Below are 26,561 nucleotides of genomic sequence, written 5' to 3'. Positions count from 1 at the left end.
CCTGTACCATCCTCTCAATTTTTCTGTAAACGTAAAATTATTCTAAAATAATAAAGTCTTTTATAAAAAGTAAAACAATGTAAGAGTTAAAAAATAATGCCAAAATGTCATGAGTAAAGAAGATATTCAATTCTTATAGCAAATGCTATAAAAGTTCCATCATTCATTTACTCATTTAATAACTATTCCTTGAGTGACTACCCTGAGCTGGACAGTAGCTACCCACTGACTAAGGATATATCAGTTAGCAAAACACCCATGTCTTACAACCTCATAGGTAAAACATAAGTCAACGCAAAAGTAATATTTTCAAATTTTGGCACATACTATGAAAAGAAATGCAAATTGTAATGAAAGTATGTATAGTGAAGTTTAATCTAATGTGAACAGGGATGGTGTGAATGGGGAAGATGGATACTCTCATTTTCATTTTCTAAAAGGAGAAATTTGGGCTTCTCAGGGATTTCCAATAAACCAGCAGTAAAATATAAAAGAGAACTAAAAACCCTGATTGTTGTTGTCCTCTCGAATTTCAAAATTTTATATTGTAATACCATTAATGGTAATTTTTGAAAATCACCAAAGGTGAAAAATAATGCAGTTCTCCTGAAAAATCTGATTCACATAAAATAAGCATCAAAAATTACAAGCTAAAATTAATTCTGCTGCATGATTCAGGGAACAGTGAGTAACCTTCATGAAGTAGAGACTTCTACTGTAAACTGATGAGATAATTGTTTAATTTATGAAGAAGCAAAGATACCTTTTTCTCACTCTGATAATTCTGTAAGCGCTTTACAACATGCAAAGATGTTAACTGGAATGGTGAATATAAAAGTTTCAAATGTTTCTACATAAGTAACATTTTAAAGAAAATTAGACGATTACTCCCTAATGAATAACATCAACCTTCTCTGACCTATTGAGCAAACTCAATTATTTCTTGATAGCGGCATTAAGACTGAATAAATACGACCATATTTTGTCTTTATAGATTCTATTTCTTTATACTTTAGGTAGATTGAAAAGAAAGCATTCTTTAAAATAACTCTATTCAAATTCAGCTATTCAAATTCAGCTATCCCAAAGTCTTTGAAATTATTCAAATAACTTAAATAATAATTTTATCAAACCACATTTCACTTGTATACTATGACCACACTTTGAATATGGGTTAAAACAATTAATTTTAAATTAAACTAGATGTGGAATTTACATTGACAAATATTCAATTTACCTCCAGATGCATAAAGGACTCATGAAATACCGCTGTCAATCACTTTCCTAATGCATGGTAGCTCTAATAAGGTAGTTTCTTTAAAGCCTTTCACCACAGATTCATGCATCAAGGTCACAGCATGCCCCTTGAAGGACAGCAAGGCACCACTTTCATGAAAAAGTATAGTATGGAGTCAAGGGTGACTCTTTTCTCTTAATTTTAAAAGAATGTATTTCAAAGTTCAAAGAAAAATCATTGATTCATTGAACGCATATGATCCAAAGAACTAAAATTTTCTGTGTGCTTTTATTGTGTTCTGAGCAGCACGCTAATCCCTCCACACTATCCCTTCAACAGAGTCTGTACATGTAAGCTAAGAGCACAGAATCCAGAGTCGGACCTCTGGGTCCTAGTCCCAGGTCCACCGTTCCCTGCAGCGTGGCCTCGGGAAAGTAAATAACCTCGCTGTGCCACTGTTTCTTCAGCTATAAAATGGAATTAATGACAAGTTCTACTTGTCATGCAAGTTAAATGGAAATAATGCTTGTAAAGCTCATACTGCTTATTTTCTCTCCTAAATAATCCTTCCGAGGAGAGAGAGAGATGTTTATATCTTACAACTCTGATGACTAAAGTTCTCAAGAAAGATATATTGGGTAGTGTAGAACTTGTGATCACCTGCATTTGAAACAGAGAGCTTGTTGAACGACATACTCATGGGACCTACCCAGACATATGAAATATCTGGGGCTGGACTTGAGAGGCTGCGTCTTAAACATACCAGCTCTCTGCTATGTACCAAAGGCTGAGATACCTGGGATAGCCATCTGATTCTATACAATACGGATGATCATTATCATATCTATCTTATGGTGGAGTTGTAAGGATTAAATGAAATATAACATATATAAAATGCTTAGCAATGTCAGCAACTTTTACTATTAGCTATTATTTTATTAATATGGCTGGAATATAGGATCTGTGTCATGAGTACTAAGAGGCAAGGGTGGAAAAGAAGGCTGAGGTTGTGAAAGTTTTCAAGTCAGTTAAAAATAAGAGTCTAAACTAAGTGTTTTGACGAGGAAGGCAATATCATCACAACTTGCCGGCAAATATATTAACACAGATAAGAGTCTGCCTGCCTAAAAATTAAACAAAATGAAGCTTCAATTTTTTTTAACTAATAAAAATATTGTGCTAGAGAATATATCAAGTAATTACAAAGTATTTATTTAAAGACTATCAATAAATAATCCCCCACTCAAAGAGAAAGAAGACAAATTATTTGTATGTAATTTCATTTGCACAGTTGAGCCCCTAAAAAAAGAGATGGTACTCTAGAGGTTACATATTCATCTCCTTAAAAGCTAAGTGCAGCAAACACTAGGAATTAGAGTATACCCTGCATTGGAATTACAAAGGTCTTTGCCATAAAATGTACTGTAACCTGACTTCATCTTGCGTTTTCCGTGTCTTGTCATTTCTTTTGCTCCATTTCTCCCCCCACGTCTCAACATATCACTTCTATGCCTCACTTCCGATTGCATGGGGCCCACTTTAAGTTTCAAGGGGGATGAATACTATTTAAATGACAACTCTTTTCAATAAGTACCACTCTGAAAAAAGTCCTGAGTATGTGGTATGTGTTGTGAATTTACTGTTCCTTCTTTTAGTTTGACTTGGTCTTTCTCCACTTGCCTTCAGCTGCCTTAGCTATAGCATCTATTCCTGTTTTCACCTAACCTCTGATATACGCTCAGCTATAAACCATACAAGTAACGCTCTCGCTGGTGCAGCCACAGCAGGTGACCCAGATTACACAACTCTGTGTTCTAACACCAAGGAGTCTTGTTCAACAGCAGCTGATCTATGCCTTGCCTTATTGATATTCAGATTCGACAGACACAAATCACATGGCCCCTTTGACAAGCACACACTCTGCCTGTCTTTGTTTTAAGCATGTTCAATAGCTACTGTCCTTCATAAACACACAGCTGAGGCTGTTGGTCTCCTCTGATTTTCCACACTGCCGAACATCCAACAAGATTATCTCAGAAACATTATTCTTGTTTCAATTTGGGGAAGTTTGTGGAATATGACAACTCCATTTATAAAACAGAAGCACATACAATAGAAAGGAAGCCCATTTCTCTCTGGCAAAAGAAATGCTTTGAACCATCATCCTTTGGGGAAAATTGAGACTCTATCTCCTTGATTGTGAGAGCAAATGTTGGGACACCAAGTTCTTTAAAAGTGAAGATACATACACAGTATTGGAATAAAATGCTTTATAGCTTATGATTAATTTCCTTTTAAAGGATATCAATTACAAAGTGCCAGATCTATTCCATAAAAGTATAAATACATCAAAAAACCTTCTCTATGTGGCCATTTCAACCTCCTGCTCACCACTCAAAAGACTGAAAAAGAACATTTTCTATTAGAATACTTACTGGAAATCATAGAATCAGAAAATTGTTCACACTGACTGGTCCCACTGATTTGTTTAACACAGGACGCTTGCTCACACCAAATTCTTTTTACTTTTTTTTAAAGCCTTTCATTTTGTAGAACATGCAACACTACACACTTTTCCCATGAAATACTTAAAAGTCAGGAAATGTCAGAAATTCAACAAATGGAAGAGGCTTACTTTTTATGGATATGAGCAGTGAGAGACTGAGGCAGAAGATGAGAAGGTGGGTAACTGTCTGAAGCGCCATGGTCTCGTGGAGGACATGCTCCGACGTGCTGGTGGTGGTCTGGTCCCTGTCCAGCTCCCGAGCTCTGCCTGACTCAGAAAGAAGCCAGAGTCTCAGAGCCCCTGGGTGCCACCTCTGCCCCTTCCCCTCCTACAGCTCCCTCACAGAAGACTGGGGACTTAGATTTGGAAAGCAGTTGTGATTCTTAGCATCTTACTTACACAGGAGGATGGGGTGATTTTTCAAACCTGGTGCAGACTTTCCTCAAGCTGGACTGGAGTCATCCCCCCTCAGACCTTGTGTACTACTTTCCTTCCTTTAACAATGCTGCCTGAAAAGGGCCTGCTTTAGGTGAGTGTCCTGAATCATTCTTAAAAGAGGAATTAATTTTTGATGACCGTCTTGGCACACAATCATTATGATCTGACAACTATTAAAGGAACACCCTGTATTTCTGTATATTTACCTTCATCTTCAGAACACAATTCACAGACACGTCACCTTTTCATAAACATACTCTCACAACTCAGTCAGATTACGGTTGTTGATAAAATGGACAGAGTTCTGGAGACTATTTAGAAGCAGTTTTTCTTCCATAAACCTAGAGCCCATTCCTAATCCTGTTCATGATATTTATAACCTCTGGGGTTTCTTGAATTTTTGCTTTACCATAATTGTTGAATGCAAATATATTTGCTTATTTTTTATATATACTTATGCTAAGTACTGTGGTATTTTTCTTCAGATTAAATTGTTCAAGTCCTTAAGACTGTATTTTCCTTGGACACTTCACAGAAACATCTATAGTTAAAGTCAGATGTCTTATTCTCTAAGGTTAGTGCTAGTACATGGCCTTGCTCCCTTGTTAAAACTGGCTACTTGTTACACTCAAAACGCAATTTACATTTCAAATTTTGTGTAAAACTTGAGAGCTCTGTCAGAAGTTTATGTATTTTAAAGTCTCTATATTTCCTGCTTGTGTATCTAAATAGGGAATAATATTTTGATGGCTTAATGTTTCCTACTAATGTTATATGCTGACCCACTCCCAGAGGATTTTACTTGCTATAGTGGGGCTTATCCATTTTAGTTTTTTATTTCTTACAGAGTTCATGATAGTTATTGTTTTTAAAGATCTTTCCCTATAATACAAATAATTTAGCTTGAGCAATTTAACAATTAGAGTAAAATAATTACAGATTATAGAGGCAGTATTAATCCTCTATTCTAATCCCTGTATTTTATCAGTTAGAGAATGAAAATGCAGAGCAATTATACTGTCTGCCCAGAGTCATCTAGAAAGATATGGCAGAGTTAGGACTAGAGTCTCCCCATTGATTTCTAGAACATTATGCCTTCAATAAACCCTATGGTTTCCATTTTCATCTTTATTCTTACATATCCCTTTATGCTTTTTGCAATGTGGACTCTGGGAAATCCACATACTAGAACAATCAAATCTTCCATCTGTCCTAAAAAGGCCTCCAGGGAGAGATGAATAGGCAGAGCACAGAGCATTTTTAGGGCAGTGAAAAATGCTCTGTATTATATTATAATGATGGATACATGTCATTATACTTTTGTCCAAACCCACAGACTGTATAACACCAAGAGCAAGCCCTAAGGTAATGGACTTTGGGTGATTATGATTTGTCAATGTAAGTTTATTTAATAAAAAATGTACCATCTGGTAGGTGATGCTGACAATGGGGAAGACTCTCCATGTGTCGGGGCAGGGCGTATATGGGAAATCTCTATACCTAACTCTCAATTTTATTGGAAACCCTGCTGGCACAGTGGTTAAGAATCTGCCTGCCAATGCAGGGGACACGGGTTCGAGCCCTGGTCCGGGAAGATCTCACATGCCGCGGAGCAACTAAGCCCATGAGCCACAACTACTGAGCCCAAGTGCTGCAACTACTGAAGCCCGCGCACCTAGAGCCCGTGCTGCGCAACAAGAGAAGGCACAGCAATGAGAAGCCCGCGCACCACAGCAAAGAGCAGCCCCCGCTCACCACAACTAGAGAAAGCCCGCGCACAGCAACGAAGACCCAATGCAGCCAAAAATAAGTAAATAAATAAAAATTTTTTAAAATAAATAAAAAAATAAAACTGGGTTCCACCATGGACCTCATGGACCTCAAGGCTAAGCGAGTGACAATGTACAAGACCACTTGATAGACTGGAGAGGAAATGAAGGGCTCCAGGCATAGAATCTGACGGTACTAGAAAACTTTCTGTAAAGTTGTGTTATGAGTGTCACAATTAAAGAGGCAAAGAAAATTTGGGTTTTTCAAAAGACAAAATTATCAAAGATAATAAGTGGTTGGGGAAACATATTACACAAAGAATGTGTGAAGAAATTGTATACGTTGAGCTTGAATATAGGAAAATAATCAGATATAGCTATTAAACAAAAGAGTGAATGGCTACTATGCGTCAGATTTGGGGCAAGTTAGGAAATCTTTACAAAAGAAGTAATATTTAAGCTGAATTTTCAAGTGTGGGTGAAACAAATAAATAGAGGGAAAGTGGTGTTTAATGGCTTTTCAGGAAAAGGGCACGTGTATAGGAATAGAGGCATACAGTGTATGGGCAGATCAAGGAACTGAACATATTCTGATATTGCAGAAATACAAGTATGAACAGGGCAATGTCAGCACATAAAACTCAGTAAACCACAAAATCAAGGTAGTTTAACTTCTAATATGAAGAAAGGAAACAATCAACAGGTTTTAAACAGTGGATTGGCATAATTTAATTAGATTTGCATTTGGAAAGATAACTCCCTTGGTCACGTGGCAATGACTGGCAGAGGGCAGATGAGAAGCATGGAAACCAGTGAAAAGGATGTTGTCATAGCCCACAAGAGAGCGATGGGGCCCAAACTAAATCAGACAGTGGGCAGAGCAAATGAAAAAAAAAGAGTAAAAGTAAACTAGATAGATCGAAAGGACTGAGGTAGAGAATAAGGCTGCAGAAAAGCTATAATTTTTCCAGCTTGGGCACTTGGGATAATAGTAATGCACTCACAGAAATAAATAATATAGACAAGGGCTTCCAAACAAGAAGGAGCAAGCACTCTCCTGCAAGTCAAACACACTGAAATACATGCATTTGGACAAACTATAACTTTTGTAAAAATACATAGGTTAGCTCTAAAAAGGGGGGGAGGGGAATATCCAATTGGGACAGAAATCGCTTGCCTTTTGGCTTCATGCAGGGGACGAATTCCAATTCTTCCCATTGGCTTTGGAATGCAGATTGGAAGCAGGACTCCTACTCTTGAACGTGGATAGATGGCTCCCTGTGAGAAACAGGAACCCAGACCTGCCCCATGTGTGAACCTACACCATGTGGAGGTCTCAACTTGCACTGAACATGGGGTGCAAAATTCTAAGCCAAAAATCTTATTAAATATAAAAAGGAAAGAAAGAAGTACTTGTTTGGAAATAGGAAAATCAATGGTCCAGTGAGAGGAGCCTGATAGGAACCATTGTGTGGGAATGCTGTAACCCACTGTTCACACAGGGTTCCTGTGGAAGGCAGCCTCTACTGAAGATAAGCTCACAGTCTAAAACTATGGATCAAACTAGAAACCCGCTGCCATAAGAGACAGAAGACATGACAAACGGAAACATTCACACTCAAAAGACTCAAAGAAAATGGAGCTATCAGAAGAGACTTTAAAATAACACTATAAAATGTCTGTTTAAAATTTTTAAAGAGATAAAAGAATGCATGAAAAACAATTAGGCCTATTAGAAAGTGAACCAAATATAAATTCTAAAAATGAGAAGTAGTCAGTGAAATAAAAAAACTCAACTGATGGCTTAAATGGTAGACAACACTACACTCAGCTAACTAGCGGATGGTTCCGAAGAATTCATCCAGAATAGAGCGGTATGAGATAAGGAGATGGTCCAAAAGAATGAACAACGAAGAGAGGTAGAAAGCTCTATTCCAGAAGAACGAAGGAAGAAAATGGGGAGGATGTAATTCCTAATGGTATATATTTTTTAAATATGAGTAAAAAAATATGACTTCTTGAATTTAAAAAAGCCCACTGAGTCCCTAGAAGATACCATATTTAAAGTGCATCAAAAATAAGTGAAATAAGACAAAGTGAACAAAATAAAATCTTAAAGGTCAATATTTGTCTTTAAAGTTAAAAAGTCTACGGTGGAATGACAGTAAAAAGTACTGAAGACTTTTCATCAATAAGCTAGATGTCATAAAACAAAGAATATAGGAGGAGATGAAGGTGTGTAGATATAAATGATAAGTACAGTTATAAAATATGTTCAGTTTGAGTGCCTGTTCAAAAGCAAGATGAGGATATGTGATAGGATCTGGAAATACAACTCCAGAATTCAGGACAGCAGTTCTTCTTGGTGGAATAGATAGGTATCATATTAATGTACAAACATTTGCTGAGTGCCTGTTGTATACCAGACACCAGAGTAAACATCAGTAATTCATATATATATGTTAAGACAGGCTCATTGCCCTTATGGATCTACACTCTAGTGAGCAGATGCAACCTAGTGAGAAAAAATACTTCATCATTCAGTTACTTGAGGTTTAAAATTGACTTAATAGAGTGCAAAGAGCGCTGGTTATCTTCAGCTGATTACCTGCTCTGGACTGCAGATTCTTTCCTGGACGCTCTCTCGTTTAATACCCACAGAATCGAATCTCCATAAAGTATATGAAGTTATCTCGATTCGACAAAAGAGAGGCTGAGCCAGCCAGGTCAAACATATAATAAATGATAGAGTTCAGATTCAAACTCAGTTCTACTAATCTATTGTTCTTAATTCTTGTCATGATGGTACTTATTTTTAATTATATAAGTAAATTATAAATGTATTCTTGTAAAAGTACTCTAAAGAATCTTTGATGAATACCAATCTCACACTCCTCCTCAGAAATAACCATTGTTATTGTTTGTGAAGATTGTTTTATACCATTCTAGACTACAGGTTGACAGATATATAGATGACTGATTGATAGACTGACAGACAAATTATTTGGCTTCTTTTCATTTTTTTCTTTTTAAATAATATTATAGTATGTGTATTATTATGCAACTTTCTTTTCTCACTCAGCAATATGTCTTGGGTATTTCCGCACATTATTAAATCTACCTAGCTCACACTTTTTTGTGTGTGTGTCTCCAGGGGGTCCCGCTCCAGGTGTCTATGCTGACCACACAGTCAACCTCCTCCCCACCCCGGGCCCTCCTCCCTGGACCCACTTCCCAGGGACCTAGAGACCGCCCCCCCCAGGGCCCTCAGCCTTATCTCCAGGATCCACAGGGCTGACAGGGTCCAGCCGGTACCTGGTCATAAGGGACTTCTCCAGCATCTGTCTGCACAGATCTGCGCAGAGCTGGAAACTCCTGCGCCTAAAATAGCTCCAGACCAGGAGCAGTGGCTCCATCTCCAGACCACAGCGGCCAAGGGTCACAAAGGACCAGGACCTGGCCAGGGAGGGCAGGGGCCGAGAAGTAGGTGGTGTCCAGCTCTCCAGCTCACACTTTTTTTTTTTTTTTGCAGTACGCGGGCCTCTCACCACTGTGGCCTCTCCCGTTGAGGAGCACAGGCTCCGGACGTAAGGCCCAGCGGCCATGGCTCACGGGCCTAGCTGCTCCGCGGCATGTGGGATCTTCCTGGACCGGGGCACGTACCCGTGTCTCGTGCATCAGCAGATGGACTCTCAACCACTGCGCCACCAAGGCAGCCCTCCAGCTCACACTTTTTAACGCCACATGGCATTCCACAGGATGGATGTACCATAGTTTAACTATTTCTTTTTCTGGGTGTCAGTGTTGTTTCCAATTTTCTCTATGCAAACAATAATTTAACAATAATCATTTTATACACCTCTCTTGTGCAAATGCACAAGAGTTTCTCTAGGGCAAATGCATAAAAGCAGTAATTTTAGGTTTTAGAGTATGTCTAGGTATTTCCTAACACACAAATTTCTACTTTATATGAATTCCCTTTTGCTGGATCTGATAAGATCTTGTCTTTTGAAAATAATGTCAGGGACTTCCCTCGCAGTACAGTGGTTGGGACGTCGCCTTCCAGTGCAGGGGGTGGGGATTTGATCCCTGGTCGGGGAACTAGGGTCCCACATGCCTCGTGGCCAAAAGGCCAAGGCACAGAACAGAAGCAATATTGTAAAAAATTCAATAAAGACTTTAAGAATGGTTCACATCAAAAAAAAAAAAAGAAAAGAAATGAATGTCAAAAATTATCTTTACTAATATAAATTTAAGTGGTCAATATTTCTTACAGAGGGCTGATAAATATGGCAAATTTCATAGGGCAATTTTAGATGTAATCCTCTAAATAATTTCAATATCATAAATTGTAACAAGATATAAATAAAGCTTAAGGATCATCTTAACACTGGGTTTTGATAAAATACTGTCAGGAGATTCTTGTATTTAATTCATTTTGACCCTGTGGTTATTATTCTATTTTGGATTCCTACAATCTAATATTTCCATTTGGCATTATTTTTGTTTATGCAAATGATCTCTATTATTAATGATGATTTCAGTAATCTTCCTCCCAAACTCTGATTATTTTCATAAGTAAAGGTTATTTGTAAATTATATCCAAAAATAAATTTCATATCAAGTTTAAAATCTATTTATTCAAAGAGTAAGAGCTATTTTTGAATCCTGAAAAGTCTTTTAACCTTTATTCTTTTTTATTCATCTTTTTGTTTTCTGATTATATATCACTGATGTTTATAATGTTATCCATTTTCCAGTAGCATTTACTGAGTTAGAGAGCTTTCCATTTGTGATTGCTTTGTTTTAGATTTTGAAAAATTATAGACTATAAAAACAAAAAAGAAAGCTAGATTTCATGAATGGATTTTAGTTGCTGGTACAATCTCTTATTCAACTAAATAAAATAAACATTAATTTAATATGAGCATTATCTATAGTCTGTATAGATAATACAGACTCTACAGATTTATAGATAAGTAGGTCTCGGCTTCCTTACAAGTACAAGAGAAATGATATAAAAGGAGAGAAAACACTCTATTGATTACTACAACAGAGTGTACCCAATACCAACACTAAGGCTTTCTCTTTCACAACACCATAGCCCCACAAGGAGTCAAGGACTCCACCCTCTGTTTCATGGAACCTTCCAAGTGTCCTGGTTTTTTAACAACAAGGAGTTAAGGACACATGGGACAGTTGGGGCCAAGTATAGACCAGAGTCACTGGGCATGAAACAGAATTTTCTGTTACATAATCAACAGGCCACAGACAGTTTTCAAAGGAAAGTCTTCTAGAATAGCCTGGAGAATAGCTGACCAACTCTTTCACATAAGTAATGGATAATATATGCACACAGGGATGGACAGGCATGGTTTTAGACGTTGGTTTAACATCCCCATGGCTCTCTCATAGTTAAGCTGACTCTCTCATCTCTTTCTAATCGATTCCCATGCCTCCCACCCTCAACCAGGTCTAACTTGCCCTTTTGTCTCCTGTCACTGCCTCTCCAGTTCCAAGCCCTATTACCCTCTCTCTACGCCTCCAGATCAGATGACCTTCATCTAATCTCCTCTGGGGTGGATGCTGAGTCCCATATTTTAGAGTGTCCAACATACTACAGATATAAATATATATATATAAATTAAGAAAAAAATGAAAAATGACAAAATTATACATGACAAGGGAGATACAGTGATTTAACTCAGAGGACGTTTTTTAAACTCTAAGAGATCACTTTTTACAATTCTATGTAAATAAATATGGAAATCTAGATTCAGTGCATAATTTCTTAGAAAAATACATATTACCAAAACTGAATCCCTTAGAGACAGAACTAAATAATGTTTTTGTGTGTGTGTGATTTATCAAGCAAGGACCAGTTAAGGAAAGTACCACTTTATATTTTCTCCCATACTCCTCTCTCTCTCATTCACCAATTCCCACACTCCTGCTCTGGAATTAAACCTCTCAATAAAACATTAGCACTTAAGCCTTGCTTCATTCCAGGAAATCCAAGCAAAGGCACACAACCTGATAACCTGTTAAAGAGACTCTGTTTTAAAATGTAGGTTTTATTATTATTCAGGTATATTGAGGCCAGCAGATCAGAAGATGATTGCCACTGAAAAGATGGTTTGTTTGTTATTCACAGTTCCCAAGAGGAGGGGACACCTCATGCTAGGCAGGGCCACACAGGAAGCACCATGGTCATCCAGGAGGCAGAAGGAACAGTAGGAAAATGTGTTCCTTCCTGTTTCTGCAGGAAGGAACAGGTGAGGCAGGGTAAGCAGGTTTCGTTTAGAAGATATAAAAGGAATGGGTGAGGCAGGGTAAGCAGGCTAGCTGGATAATTGCAGCAGGCTCTGGGGTGTAGAGGTTGTCTTTAGTGGTCTGGTCCCTGATTCTGGAGTGATCTGGGCAGGAGAATAGTGGTCTGGAGTATGAGTCTGATAAAGGAAGTGGTGGGGTGTGGGCTCTGAATTGGTTAGTTTGCATCTGAAAGGCATGCTTGCAGAGGAGACTTACTATTTCTAGGAATTGGCTAGTCCTAGGAGGGGCACTTTCTCAGTCTCTCCAAGGTCAGAAAAAGATGTCAAAGCATTGAAAATACAGAAAATGAAAAGGTATGGTGAGTTCAGACACTCAGTAACATCCAAAACAGTGGATGAAGTTGAAATCTCCAAGTTCTGTGTAGAAAGTTTGTGAAGGATATATTTTCTGTAGAATATATAACTATGTAGTTATATAGTAGTTACAGTTAGATAGACAATAAATAGAAACATGATAGATAGATGATAGATAGTGCAAATTGTCACTCACCATCTGGTCTACAAGGATTGACTCATTAGCCACTGCATTTACTGACCTACGGAACACCCTGAAAGAAATTCAGGGTGAAGATCAGGAATGAGGCACTCTGTGCTCTGGGGAAATAGGCCGAATAGGCCCTCAGATAGTTAGAAATACTTCAGGAAAATTTTTTTAATGAAACTGGACTCTTGTATCTCCTCATATTAAGAAAAGTACTAAGATCATTAACAGAGATATCTGTTCCTTGTGATTAGCAGTAACCTTCTACCAAGATATATGCTGATTACATGTACCCCTTTTCTAAAATCACATATATACCAGCCTCTTCCCCTACCTCTTTGAAGCAGTTTCTCAGAGCTGTATGAGAGGCTTCTCCCAGGCTATAGTCCTCATAAGACACTGAATAAACTAAGCTCACAGCTCTTACATTGTGTGTGTGTGTGTTTTCATGTTTATAGTTTTGGCAACCACAAAAGGACTCAGAGCAGATTCAGAACCTCAGGAGGTTCCAAGTTGGTCCATTCAGAACAGAAACTCAGCCAGTGGTCATGCCATGAGGCACTGGGCTAGACCACAACGGGGAGAGTTCTGACATGATATACTTAGGATATTCAGTGTTCCAAGACCATGGACTGGGTTCAAAACAGGGACTTAGGCCCAGAGTGAGAAAGGGAGACAAATCAGCAAGTCCAGGCAGAAGCTCAATGTGCTGAAAAAGTGTGAGAGGAATTAAGGTGAAAGAATAAGCCTGATAGTCATGTGAGAAAACATGCTAAGGACAATAGGACTAACTCTGGTTCCCAACTTGTACTGCTTTGGCAAAAATGTCTGCGGCTCTAAGGGGCTAAGTCTGCACTTTGAAGTTCCCTAGCGAATAGATGAGACAGCCAGACCAAAGCAATCGACCGACAGGTGGAAGAGTCCTTGTTTCTCCAAAATCGGCATAGGTGCCAGTAATCCAGATGCACTGGATGTGGGTGCCTTCTTACAATTATTAATGCTCATTTCCAACCAGGATCTGAACCATGACAGGTATTGATTCTTTTTAAGACTTTTTTTTTTTGGATGTGGACCATTTTTATTCTTTATTGAATTTGTTACAATATTGCTTCTGCTTTATGTTTTGGTTTTTTGGCCACAAGGCATGTGGGATCTTAGCTCCCTGACCAGGGATCGAACCCACACCCCCTTGCATTGGAAGGTGAAGTTTTAACCACTGGACCGCCAGGGAAGTCCCAACAGGTATTGATTCTTGATAAATATTTTTCTTGGCTAGACCCACATCTAAGAGCTTAGAATACTTAGATTATAAGTAACAGGTAACCTTAAGAAAATAAAGAATTTATTGGCAGAATACTCAATGCCTCACAGGAAGATGAGAATTTAGGAGAACAAGTTTGAATAGAGCGAAACCATGGTGGTGCTGAGTCAGGACAATAAGAATCGCATAATTCTGTGAGGATAATACCACTCACATGAATGAATTTGAATAATCTCCCCCATTCTGTCAAAGTCGAGGAAGAGGGAACCAGAGTGGCCTACCTAAGTAAGGCAGGGCTGTGCACCTTGATTTGCCATGCAGTGCTACCAAGCTACACCAAATGAAAAAGCAAGAACTCCCCCAAAGGAATTTAGGATGCTGCTGTCAAATGACGGGGAAATGGATGCTGGCAACCAAAAGGAGCGAATGCCCATTATAAACCTAAAGAGAGGGGCTTCCCTGGTGGCGCAGTGGTTGAGAGTACGCCTGCCATGCAGAGGACACAGGTTCGTACCCTGGTCCGGGAAGATACTACATGCTGCGGAGATGCTAGGCCCGTGAGCCATGGCCGCTGAGCCTACGCGTCCGGAGCCTGTGCTCCGCAACGGGAGAGGCCACAACAGTGAGAGGCCCCCATACCGCAAAAAAAAAAATTAATGAAGAATCCATGACAAGGCTGAGTATCCTTAAGAGGTTTTTAAATTTAAACAACGACAAAATCCAATGAATAAATCACTGTACATTGTCACATAAAAATTACTCCCCATTGAAGAGAATGCCCACCACAAAATTACTAGATATATTAAAATGTACTTATTTGTGTTACAGAGTTCTGCAAAAGTTTAACTGAGAGATATTTTCTAGAATTGTAGAGAGAACACAAATATAAATTTGTGAAGTCATATAATAAGATAAAGGCAATGATTCAATTAATTTATTGGCATATATGAACTTACTTTATTCAAACCCTACAATTGCCTTTGAAATTATTATCTTTCATAAAGATATATATAGACACCTTTTTATTGAAGTATAGTTGATTTACAATGTTGTGTTAGTTTCTGGTGTACAGCAAAGTGATTCAGATATATATATATATATGAATATATCTTAATATATATATATACATATATATATATATATATATATATATATATACACACACACACACAAGTGTCTTTGTAAAAACTGACTTCCTGAGTTCAGGGGGCAGTCCTGATTCTAGTTAATCTATGTCCCTACTCAGAAATTAAAACAGATGAGGCTCTTTTGCTCCTTCTCCTCATTCAATTATCACCACCACAGAAAAGCAGAAATAGCAACAGAGCTGGGATTTGAGTAGGAGAGACAATATAAAAAAATACATTCTATTCATATCATAAATCATTGTGACACTACTAAGAAAAAACATGAACAATTCTGACAAGTTGTCACCACTGACATCAATATTAATTTCTAAAATCCTTAGTGGACTAAAACTTTCAGCACCCTATAGTACTTTTTTCTTCTATTTTGCTATAAATAATGATTACATAGAATTTTTTGTGCATCACTCAGGACAAGGGAGGGCAAAGGAGTACAGAGGGATTCATGTGCTGACCCTGGTCTTCAGGGGGCCCGGGTACTACACCAGGTGAAAAACTGTAAGGTCCACGAGCCTGCAGAATCTCCAGGAAGCTTTTTATCAAATACTAGGGCTGTGGATTTCTTCCCAATTATTATTCTTATATCTGTAAATAAATGTATCTACCTCTCTGTGGAGGAGGAGAAAAGATGTATGAATTGGGAGGCTGAAGAGAACAGAGTGGAAGCTCAGAGTCTGGATGCATAGCTACCCGAAGCTTTATCACCATTTCCATCCCCAGGACATTTGGGATGAACTCTGAGACTATTTCAGCACCCAAGTGCTCAGTACTGAAAAAACTCCCCAAATCTCAGATTTATAATTTCGACCTCACTGGCAGTGGCAGAGGAAGGTATCAGCACAAAGAGCTGTTAATTCTTTAAAACCTTGATAGTTTTAGCAAATGAAACTATAGCCTTAAAAATTCAAAACAAACAAATTTAAGAGTTTTGTTAGTTTACCAAGTGAATCTTTGCTTTGTAAAGGATAAACCCATACACTATTTTCCTTCCAAAAGTGTTGGGGTTTTTTCCTTCTTTATAAAACACATTTTGTGTGCAGTATGGCAGATATGAGCACTCAAATCTAATTCTATTGTTGCAACATTCAAAATCATTTGTTAAGTCCCAAATATATACAGGTTTGGAGAAAACACACATAAATTAACCCAGTTATTTACATTAAGAGCTCATATTAAAATCAGTGTAGACAACCACGAATACAATGAATTGTAACATAATAAGATAAATGTTTTAAAACATGTTCAAAGTGCTATGAAAGCATGAATGCAAAAGTGATTAATTCTGCCTGAAAATTCAGAGACAATTTCCTGGAAGAGATGTCATTTTAAATGGACTTTTTAAGAATAAGTAAAACTATGCCAAGAAATAATGTGTGATAAAAGTATTCAAGACCCAGGAGACAGCAGAATATATGAATGTATTTATGGAATCAGCAAATAACTGGGATTAGCTTGACCAGGGGATGCTCAGAGGGAAGTATTGAAAGATGTCTGGACGAGGTGGACTCAGCAGGTTTTGTGACCTGGAATGTCATGCCAAGGAGTTTGGAGGGTCAACAAAGGGTCATAAGGAAGGGAGTAATATAATTAGATGAGTGGTTTAAAGTTAAGGATGATAATCCCAGCTGCAGTGTGATGAATAAAGTGGAATCATCTGGATGATAGGGACTGTGGCCATTTGATGCAGGAAAAGGGGGGGGTACAAGCTACGGTCTGTGGAACAACTCTAAACAGCTGCCTATTTTTATATTACCTGCAAGCTAAGAATGGGATTTTACATTTTTAAACAGTTTCAGGTTTTTAATAGAATAATATCTAACACATAAAATGTAAAAATTATATAACATTCAAATTTCTGTGTCCATAAATAAAGTTGTATTTGAGCACAGCCATGTATTCACATCCATGTTGTCTACAGCTGGCTGCACTCACAATACAGCAGCAGAGCTAAGCATTACAACAAAGACCACGTGGTCTACAAAACCGAAACTATTTATGACCTAGCTTTTTACCGAAAAAGTTTGCTAATGTCTGATCTAGGGTATAAACAAACTGGATAGCTAGGTCCAAAATGAGTTATATTCAGAAAGATTCTACCACCAGTAGTAAAGTAACAGCATCACCGAAAACTATTCATCGTTCTAGATATTAACCTAGTTCAAGTTCTGGTAACTGATAAAAATCCTGAATACAGAAAAATATCACTACAAGAGAATATTGGGTAAGCTGGCACTAAGCAGATAATCTAACTCTCCTTCTTCCTAACACCACAATACCAACTGAAATGATTTTTTTAAAACATTAAAATATTGGAAAACCCCATATTGCACTGAAGACTTGGGGAGGAAGCTAGCTCTATGGGACAAATTTCAAGGAATTTCTAACAGAATGTTTTTAAGACAAGACTAAAGAAGCCAGGGAGAGTCAAGCACACAGCTTCCATTCTGGAGAAAGTGATCTTATTTGGCAGGAAATAAGTAAAAGAGATATTTTGAGGAACAGTGATTAAAAGCACAAGACTCAATGTCAGCCAGTCCTGTCTATAACTTCATTCACTAAATGTGTATTTAATGAGTATTGACTGCATACCAGGCAATTACATGATATTGCACAAGCTTAACATCGCTGAACCTGTTTCTTAAAAGGCACCTTATAGGTCTGCTCTGAAAATCAAATAACAGCCACCTCCAACATTCTACAACAAGGACAACTACAAACACTTCTATAGAGCTTCCTATGTGCTCAGCATTATTCTAAGCACCTTATGTGTTCATTTATTTAAATCCTTACGACACCATTTTATACATAAGGAAACGGTAGTAAACGAAGTTATGTAAATTACACGAGGTTTCACAGCTATGCAAGCAGAACCGTGATTGGAAATCAGATGGTCTGCGTACAGGGCCCATGTTCTCAACCACTGCGCTGCACTATTTCTTCAAATCAAATAAAATATGAAAAGCTGCACAATGTCTATGTTTTGATTGTTTAGTAAATGGTGGTTATTTCCATATTTTATGGAATTGCTTTAATCACTGATACAGAAGTGAAGGCTACCAAGTGGACAGAATGGAGGATAGATGGAAATCACTTTGCTTGAAAACCTTTATATCAAGGGCATTGAGAGACGCTCACCAGGAAAATCAAGGGAAAGAAAAACCTATCACACAGAAAACAACATGGCGAGGAGGCACTTGTAACTAAGGTGGGGCTCTTCCCTGATGCGAAAAGCTGTGGTCCCACAAAGGATGGGAAGAAGAATTGAAAATCATTTTCAAAAGATTTTTCTTTGCCTAATGCTATTCATCAAGATAAATTTCTGATGGATGAATGATTTAAATGAAAAATATAAGACAATAAATAATGCATAATATAGATGCAACTATGTAATTTTGGGATGGGGAAAACTGTTTTTAATACCAAAACAAGCCCTTTAAGGAAAAATTATTAATATATTTGATCTGGTTGCAAAGCAGATGAAAAACTGAGAAAAACAATGGCAAGATAATTCCAGGTGGGCTTCCTCCCATCACAGGGCCTCTGCACATGCTATTCTCTCTTTGTGTAAATGCTCCCCTAATTCATCCTTCAGTGCCTGGTGTCATCACTAACTGTCATTTCCTCAGGCAGGCATTCATGGCCTAGTGTGCTCATTTCCTGGGGCTGACATAACAAGGTATTATAACTGGGGGGCTAAACAACAGGGCTGTGTTTCCTCACAGCTCTGGAGGCTACAAGTATGGGATGATGGTGCTGGCAGGGTTAGTTCCTTCTGAGGGCTGTGAGGGAGGGATCTGTTCCAGGCCTCTCTCCAGCCTCTGGTGTTTTGCTGGCAATAGTTGACACTCCTTGGGCCCTGCTGCTCTACCCCAAATTTCCACCTTCATCTCTACACAGCTTTCTCCCTGGGTGCATGTCTGGCTCCAAATTTCCCCTCTTTATCAGGATACCAAGTTGTATTCGATTAGGGGCCCGATCTACTCCAGTATGTCCTCATTTTAAATAATTACATCCACAATGACCCTATTTCCAAGTAAGGTCAAGTTCTGAGGTACTGGGGGTTAGAACATCAACATATGAATTTGGGAGAACACAGTTCAACCCAGAACACCTACCTAAATCCAAGCCTCCTTTTTATATTCATTCTTCAAATACCAGGAAAATATTCCTTTCCTTTGTCCCATGAATTAGAGATATACTTTTACAATTGTTTGTGTTATTATTTTATTAATATCAATATTCTCCACAAAACTGTAAGCACAATCAAAGCTGAAATTACTTCAATGACAAATGGAACATCATTCATTTGTCCACTCAACGGATAGTTTCTCTGTGCAATGAATGCCCTGGGCAAGGTGTCAAGTATACAGCAGCATGCAAGTCAGAACACCCTATAACATAAATCACAGCAAGATCCTTTTTGACCCACCTCCTAGAGAAATGGAAATTAAAACAAAAATAAACAAATGGGACCTAATGAAACTTCAAAGCTTTTGCACAGCAAAGGAAACCATAAACAAGACCAAAAGACAACCCTCAGAATGGGAGAAAATATTTGCAAAGGAAGCAACTGACAAAGGATTAATCTCCAAAATTTACAAGCAGCTCATGCAGCTCAATATCAATAAAACAAACAACTCAATCCAAAAATGGGCAGAAGACCTAAACAGACATTTCTCCAAAGATATACAGATTGCCAACAAACACATGAAAGAATGCTCAACATCATTAATCATTAGAGAAATGAAATCAAAACTACAATGAGATATCATCTCACACCAGTCAGAATGGCCATCATCAAAAAATCTACAAACAATAAATGCTGTAGAGGGTGTGGAGAAAAGGGAACCCTCATATACTGTTGGTGGGAATGTAAATTGATATAGCCACTATGGAGGTTCCTTAAAAAACTAAAAATAGAACTACCATATGACCCAGCACTCCCACTACTGGGCATATACCCTGAGAAAACCATAATTCAAAAAGAGTCATGTACCACAATGTTCATTGCAGCTCTATTTACAATAGCCAGGACATGGAAGCAATCTAAGTGTCAATACTTTTTTTACTAACTCCACTCTTGATGGATTTTTCCACTCTGGACTTTGCCTGCTATTTAGAATGTCAGTGTTAACTTGCTTCTCTCACCTGAGTTGACCTCCCAGAATTTAGATTCTGGCTTCCTTCCTGTTCCCTCCTGCAACATTTGTCTTCTCTGACCTCGCCATTTTGACTGCCTACACCTATCAGACCGCTAGTTTTATTCTATCTGGAAAATCTCCTAACGCCCTTTCTGAACGCTCCCAACACTCCAGAACGCAGGAAATAAGACCTCACACTCAGAACATTCATCTTCCTTAAACACTACTCATTACTTTCAATAGTTCCATACTACTTTCTATCACATCATTAATTATCATCCACTGCATTCAGAGAATCTGTAGTTTACAGCCCTCTGCTATCTAATCATATTTCCTCCTCTCCATTCAGAAATGTTCAGAAATCTGTACACACACCATTCACAAAATAAATAGCTTTGTATCAGCCTTTCCTAATTTGAAAATTTCATGTTCTATGTACAAGATTATTCATGGCTTCATTGTAACTATAAAATATTGAGAAATTTCCCTCTTACCAAAAGGGACATATAGGGAGGGGACTGGTTAAAATGTATGATCTGAGTATTTAATGAAATACTAAACAGCTGTTTTAAAAAAAATAAAAGTTATTTATGAACATGATAATAAAGTATTCCAAAAGACATTGTAAAAAAGCAATGTGAAAAATGGTGTGTATAGTAAGTATGTAACATTTGTGTTACAAAAAGAAGGGATTATAATTACCTGTGTCCGCTTATATATGCATAAAATATCAGTAGAAGAATTAAAAAGAAAAACCAGTAACTTTATTTCACTTTGGATAAGACACCTGGATGGTCGGAGACACAAGTGAGTTGGAGATTTTTCATAGCATGCCTGCTTATACTTATCTTTCTTAATTTTGAAATTTATAATTATAGTACTTATTTAAAAATTAGATTAACAAAAACTTTCATGATTCATTCTGAGAAACCAGTTTTGTCTGTGGCCTTTAATCACACCTTGTTTAAAAAAATAACATTTTGGGGCTTCCCTGGTGGCCCAGTGGTTGAGAGTCCGCCTGCCAATGCAGGGGACACGGGTTCGTGCCCCGGTCCGAGAAGACCCCACATGCCGCGGATTGGCTGGGCCCGTGAGCCATGGCCGCTGAGCCTGCGCGTCCGGAGCCTGTGCTCCGCAACGGGAGAGGCCACAACAGGGAGAGGCCCGCGAACCGCAAAAAAAAAAAAAAGTAACATTTTGTTTTAATGCTGTACCAGAGTTTAATTATTGTGAAGACACTGCAATCAATAATAAAGATCCAAATTAAAACTAAAATTTACCCATCTGTGGGGATCTCATGAATTGGCAAATATGTAGGCAATGCTAACTGTATCATAATTTAATCCTTACCTGCTTTTTTTTTTACCACTTAACATCAATTTCAGAAACATTAAAATGTAAGATAATAATAATGTTATTATTGTAAGAAATAGAGAATTTTTAAGGCTTAGCCCAAGTCTCACCTCCAGGAGACTCTCACCTGTTTCACTGAGCTCCTTTTTCTCTTTTGGAGTTTTTTTGTATTTAAAATATTTACTACACAATTTAGAGTTGGCTACAATAATCACCATTTATCTAACACTTATCCCCCACCCTGTATTTTAGGTAGTATTGTCCTACTTTACAGATAAGAAAACTGAGGCCCAGAGTCCTTAAGTAATCAAAATAATTCAAAATCAGGTTTGTCTGACTCCAGAGACTGGATGCTTCCCACTCAGGCATATTTTGTTTTGTATAATTTCTAATTATTTCATTTGCTAATTCTGTAACAAATTAGCAGTAAGATTTCTGCAGATGGGAAAATTTCTGCAGATTGGCAGTGCTCAGTTTTGTCCTTCACAGACCAAACTCTGGGAACTTAATTATTCTTCCTAAAATGCTTTTACATGATGAGGGTATATTTTGTTGAAAATTGTGATGTTTGTAAAAAGAGCCATTTAATATACATGAATAATTAAAATGTACAAATATCTTTCCAGGCTTCAAATATGCAATTTTGAGTGATATTAATGTAGTAATCTTTCGGTGTCACAATATTTTAAAATGGCAATATTTACAAGAATTTATAACATGTATAACTACTACATAGTTAATAGTTAATAATATTCATAGTTAATAATATTCTCTTGGGCTTATAGGTTTAACATTTACCAAAGCACCTACTCATGGTCACCTAGATTATTTAAGGTGCAAATTTGTGTGATGATTGTTTTTCCCAAGTTCCAAAGTTTAAGCTCTGTTTCTTTAACATGCAAACTTCCCCTAAGCATTTTGCATTTTACAGACCAAACAAACCAGTTCGGAGAAGATGCTGGCTACCCTCTGGGGAGCACCTGAAAGCAGTGGTGTGTGGTACAGCGCTGCTTACTTTTGATGAATTCCTCCATGAAGAACATGTTTTCTCCGCCTTGCCTGGGGTTGATACCACCAGGGAGCAATTCCATTGTCACTGATGAATGCTAGCTAGGTCAGACCTTGTCAGTGCAAATGAAAGTCTTGTGATTAGTATTCTGTACCTTCTTACTAATGAACCTTCTAATCATGAAACCTGTCTGTACTTATCATAATCTTCTAACTGCTAAGTGCCCTTGAAAGGTTAGATAAGTGGAAAATAGTACCATTGGTTTGGTTTGGTTTTTTTTTTTTCTTGCAATATGCCTTTCAAAGTTAGTTTGGTGCTTTGCTTTTAGGACTCATAATTAGAATTGGTCGACATTATGACAGTGACAACCTTGGTTATACAATTCCAATATGCAAATGAAAGTTACAAACACACAACAATTATGTATAATCAAAATGAGAAAATTTTTTGGAAACATTCACGTTTTGAGGGGAACATTTTGAGAGTAGAAAAAATATTTAAGAGTATCCGTACCGGACTTTGCTAGAAAAACATTTAATTGAAAAAATTATAAGTGAAAAAGGTTTTGCACTAAAAAGAATTTATTTTTTAAAAGGGTGACCTTGAGGTCAATGTTTAAGGAAAAGTTAATATAACCTGAGTAGCTTCTGGCCTAAACTCAAAAATGTATACATTCTTAACTGCTCAAGGATGTGTTTGTGACGGCTTCAGATCAATTGCATATCTCATCTAATCGAGGATGTCATCAACTATAAGATGCATCATTATTTTTTATATTACTAAGAAGGAAAAAATGCTGCCAATTAAACTATGACAAGGTATTGATTGCAAGTCACATCAGAGATGTTAAAATATAGGGAAAGATACTTCTTAGAATTGATGAAATAAGTATTGTAAACTAATATGTAAAAAATATGGATACTAGGGGTAGGAGTGCAGGAAACCTTCTGTAGAAGTATCACCTTTCCTAACCAACATTTCAACCAAATCTGTATTCACCAGGGCCTAAACCTAAATAGAGTCTATCTGAATTTACACATTCTTTATTCTTTTAATTTTGATTGAGGAGGTACTCTACTCAGCTCTGCTAATAAAGTTCTAGTAATTCATTCTGTCATGTGATCCAGGGGTCAGCAAATTTTTATAAAGGATCAGATAGTAAGTATTTTAGTGTTTTGAACCATACAGTCTCTGATGCAACTGCTCATCCTCAGCCATTGTAGCACAAAAGCAGCCATGGACAATTAAAACTTTACTTATAGACACTGAATTTTGAATTTCATATAGTTCTCATGTGTCATGAAATTTTATTCTTCTTTTGCTCTTTTTTCAAGCACTTAACAATCTAAAAATATTCTTGGGACCTCTTCCAGGAAAATGCAATATACATATTTTTTTCCTATTCCTTCTGCTAATTACAACTAAAAACCCTATACATTATACATGTAAAGCAAACATGAGAGACTCTAAAAGATAGAGTAAAGCAGACTGGCTAGTGGACTCGAGGCTCAAGAAATGATATGATGATAAGCTCTTTTTTGGGGTTTTTTGGCCTTGTGTATCCCACACTTGGATCTGAAGAAGCTAGAAATTCAAAAATGCCAACAGATGTAGACAAATAAACGTCGAGCAAAAGCCTGCACTCTTTAGCCAAAGGACCAGAAAATAGGGAACCTAGCAAGACAGACATGTCACTACTGATCAGATGGACAATAAAAGGAAGTACTATGAACAACTCTGTGCCCACCAATCTGGTAACTTAGATAAAATGGACCATTTTCTTTAGAGACAGAAAATACAAAATCCATACAAGAAATAATAAATAATCTGAAGAGGCCTATATCTATTGAAGAAATTGAGTCAATAATCTTCAAATAATAATCTTCAAAAAATAAAAGCACTATGCCCAGACTGTTTTACTGGTAAATTCTACCAAACATTCAATGAAGAAATGAGACCAACTCTCTACAGTCTCTGCCAGAAAGTAGAAGAGAGACTACTTCCTAATTCATTCTACGAGGCCAACATTACACTAATGCCTAAAACAGGTAAAGACATTAGAAGAAAGGAAAACTTCAGGTCTGTATATCTCATGAACATAGATGCAAAAAAACCTCAGTAAAATACTAGTGAATTGAATCCAAAAAATATATGAAAAGAATTATACACTATGCCCAAAAGGGATTGATTCCTCATAGGCAAGGCTGGTTCAACATTTGAAAATCAATGTAATCAACCACATTAAAAGCTTTAAAGAAAAAAAATCATATGAGCATATAATTAGAAGCAGAAAAAGCCTTTGACAAAATTTAACTCCCATGCATGACAGAAACGCTTAGAAAAATAGGAATGGAGGGAAACTTCTTCAACTTGATAAAGAGCTTCTACCAAAAACTCCACAGCTAAATAGTGAAGGATGGAATGCTTTCACCCTAAGATCAGGAACAAGTCGAGGATGTCCATTCTTAGCTTCTCTTATTCAACATAGTGCTGAAAGTTCTAGCCAGTGCAATAAGGCAAAAAAAGAAAATAAAAGCCTTACAGGTCATACTTACACAGTGTGTACGGGGCTACTTCTCAAGTTCACTCCATAATACATAAGGCTACAATCACACAGCCTTACTTCTGTCCATAATGTGTTTGTACTAGAGCTCATAAGAGCACAACTATGTGATAAGGTTGAGAATTCCAACCTGAACCAAAGCTAGAACCAGGGGATAGGCCACAAGAGCATGGCTTCAGGATAAGCCTAACACAAAATAGGAAAGAACAGCCCCAAGATTCACGCATGGCTTCAATCAAGTCACCAGAAGGATAGATGAGAAAAGGATTTAATTCAGAAACTCTAGTCATTAGTAAATGTCCATTTTTCTTGGAAAGACCTTTGGATCACACAGTGTTTGAGAAGAAAGATGGCCCAGTAACCTGGTTCCTACAACCCTTCTCCTTGTGAGTTATTTGTCTATACTCTGGCTCTATAACAAACTACTCTAGCATTTAGGTACTTAGAAATCTGATCATTTATTTAATTGTGAGTCTGTGGTCTGAACCACCCAGCTGTCTCTTCTGGCTTGCTCATGCCTCCAGCACACTCGGCTGGTGGTTTGGCTGGTGTGTAGGTGACTAAGATGGTCTCACTCACATGATGGATATTTGGCAGCATGGGTACCTGGGCCACATGTCTGTCATCACAGCAGTTTAACACAGGCTGTACCACATGGTGCTCACAGGATTCCAGGAGCAGCAGGGGAGCCAGCCACAGAGCTCTGCATATGTCAAATCTCTGAAGTCCTGCCTTTGCTTGATGATCAGGTCGAATTATCCCCATCAGGATGCTGACGACTCTCCCTGCCTGCTTGCCCGTTAGCATGAGGAACCCAAAGTGCCCAGCTAGCAACTGTAGCTTAGAGTTAGTGGGACCCAAATGAAATTATTTCCCCTATGAAATCAGGTCCTCAAAACACACTTCAGTGTCTCAGAGTTGCAGGGACAGAAAGTACAAGCTCCCCAACTGGGCCCCCAAAAGGAGGACAGGTTGGGCCACTCCTGCTTCCACCCTTGGTTCCCACATATTTGCCCACAGGACACAGAGCCACACATTGTCACTGATTTGGAACATACATTACGTCCTGGAGGATGATGTGAGCTGACTTCTTAATTGTGCTTTTGACAGACTTTTCCATCATTCTGTCAGGCCAGCAGCTGTTCAGTGACATGGGATATAACTGACACAACCTGTGGATTCCAAGGGCACACGCCCACTCCTGCCTCACAGAAGGGTCCAATGCAGCTATGTTGCCACCAACTGGCAGGTGAGTTTCCTCGTAGAATGTTTCAGTGCTGGCCTCCATTGCCGCCAGTTCAGGCTTCCAGGAGCTGCAGAACTAGA

The 26,561-nt window shown here is 37.9% G+C and overlaps 1 protein-coding gene across 1 annotated transcript in view; it reads right to left on the bottom strand.

Moving 5' to 3' along the window:
- Positions 1 to 26,561, bottom strand: part of CRB1 (crumbs cell polarity complex component 1) — a 262,229-nt gene that overhangs the window by 217,687 nt on the left and 17,981 nt on the right. Inside the window, exon 2 of the mRNA XM_059998788.1 lies at positions 3,873 to 4,010. Coding sequence (XP_059854771.1) covers positions 3,873 to 4,010 — 138 coding nt within the window. The remainder of the gene's footprint in view (positions 1 to 3,872; positions 4,011 to 26,561) is intronic.

The sequence above is a fragment of the Delphinus delphis genome, chromosome 1 (assembly GCF_949987515.2).
Source record: "Delphinus delphis chromosome 1, mDelDel1.2, whole genome shotgun sequence".
Lineage (NCBI taxonomy): Eukaryota > Metazoa > Chordata > Mammalia > Artiodactyla > Delphinidae > Delphinus > Delphinus delphis.
Note: the sequence above shows the minus strand (reverse complement) of the source record. Positions and strands in the feature narration are given on the sequence as shown.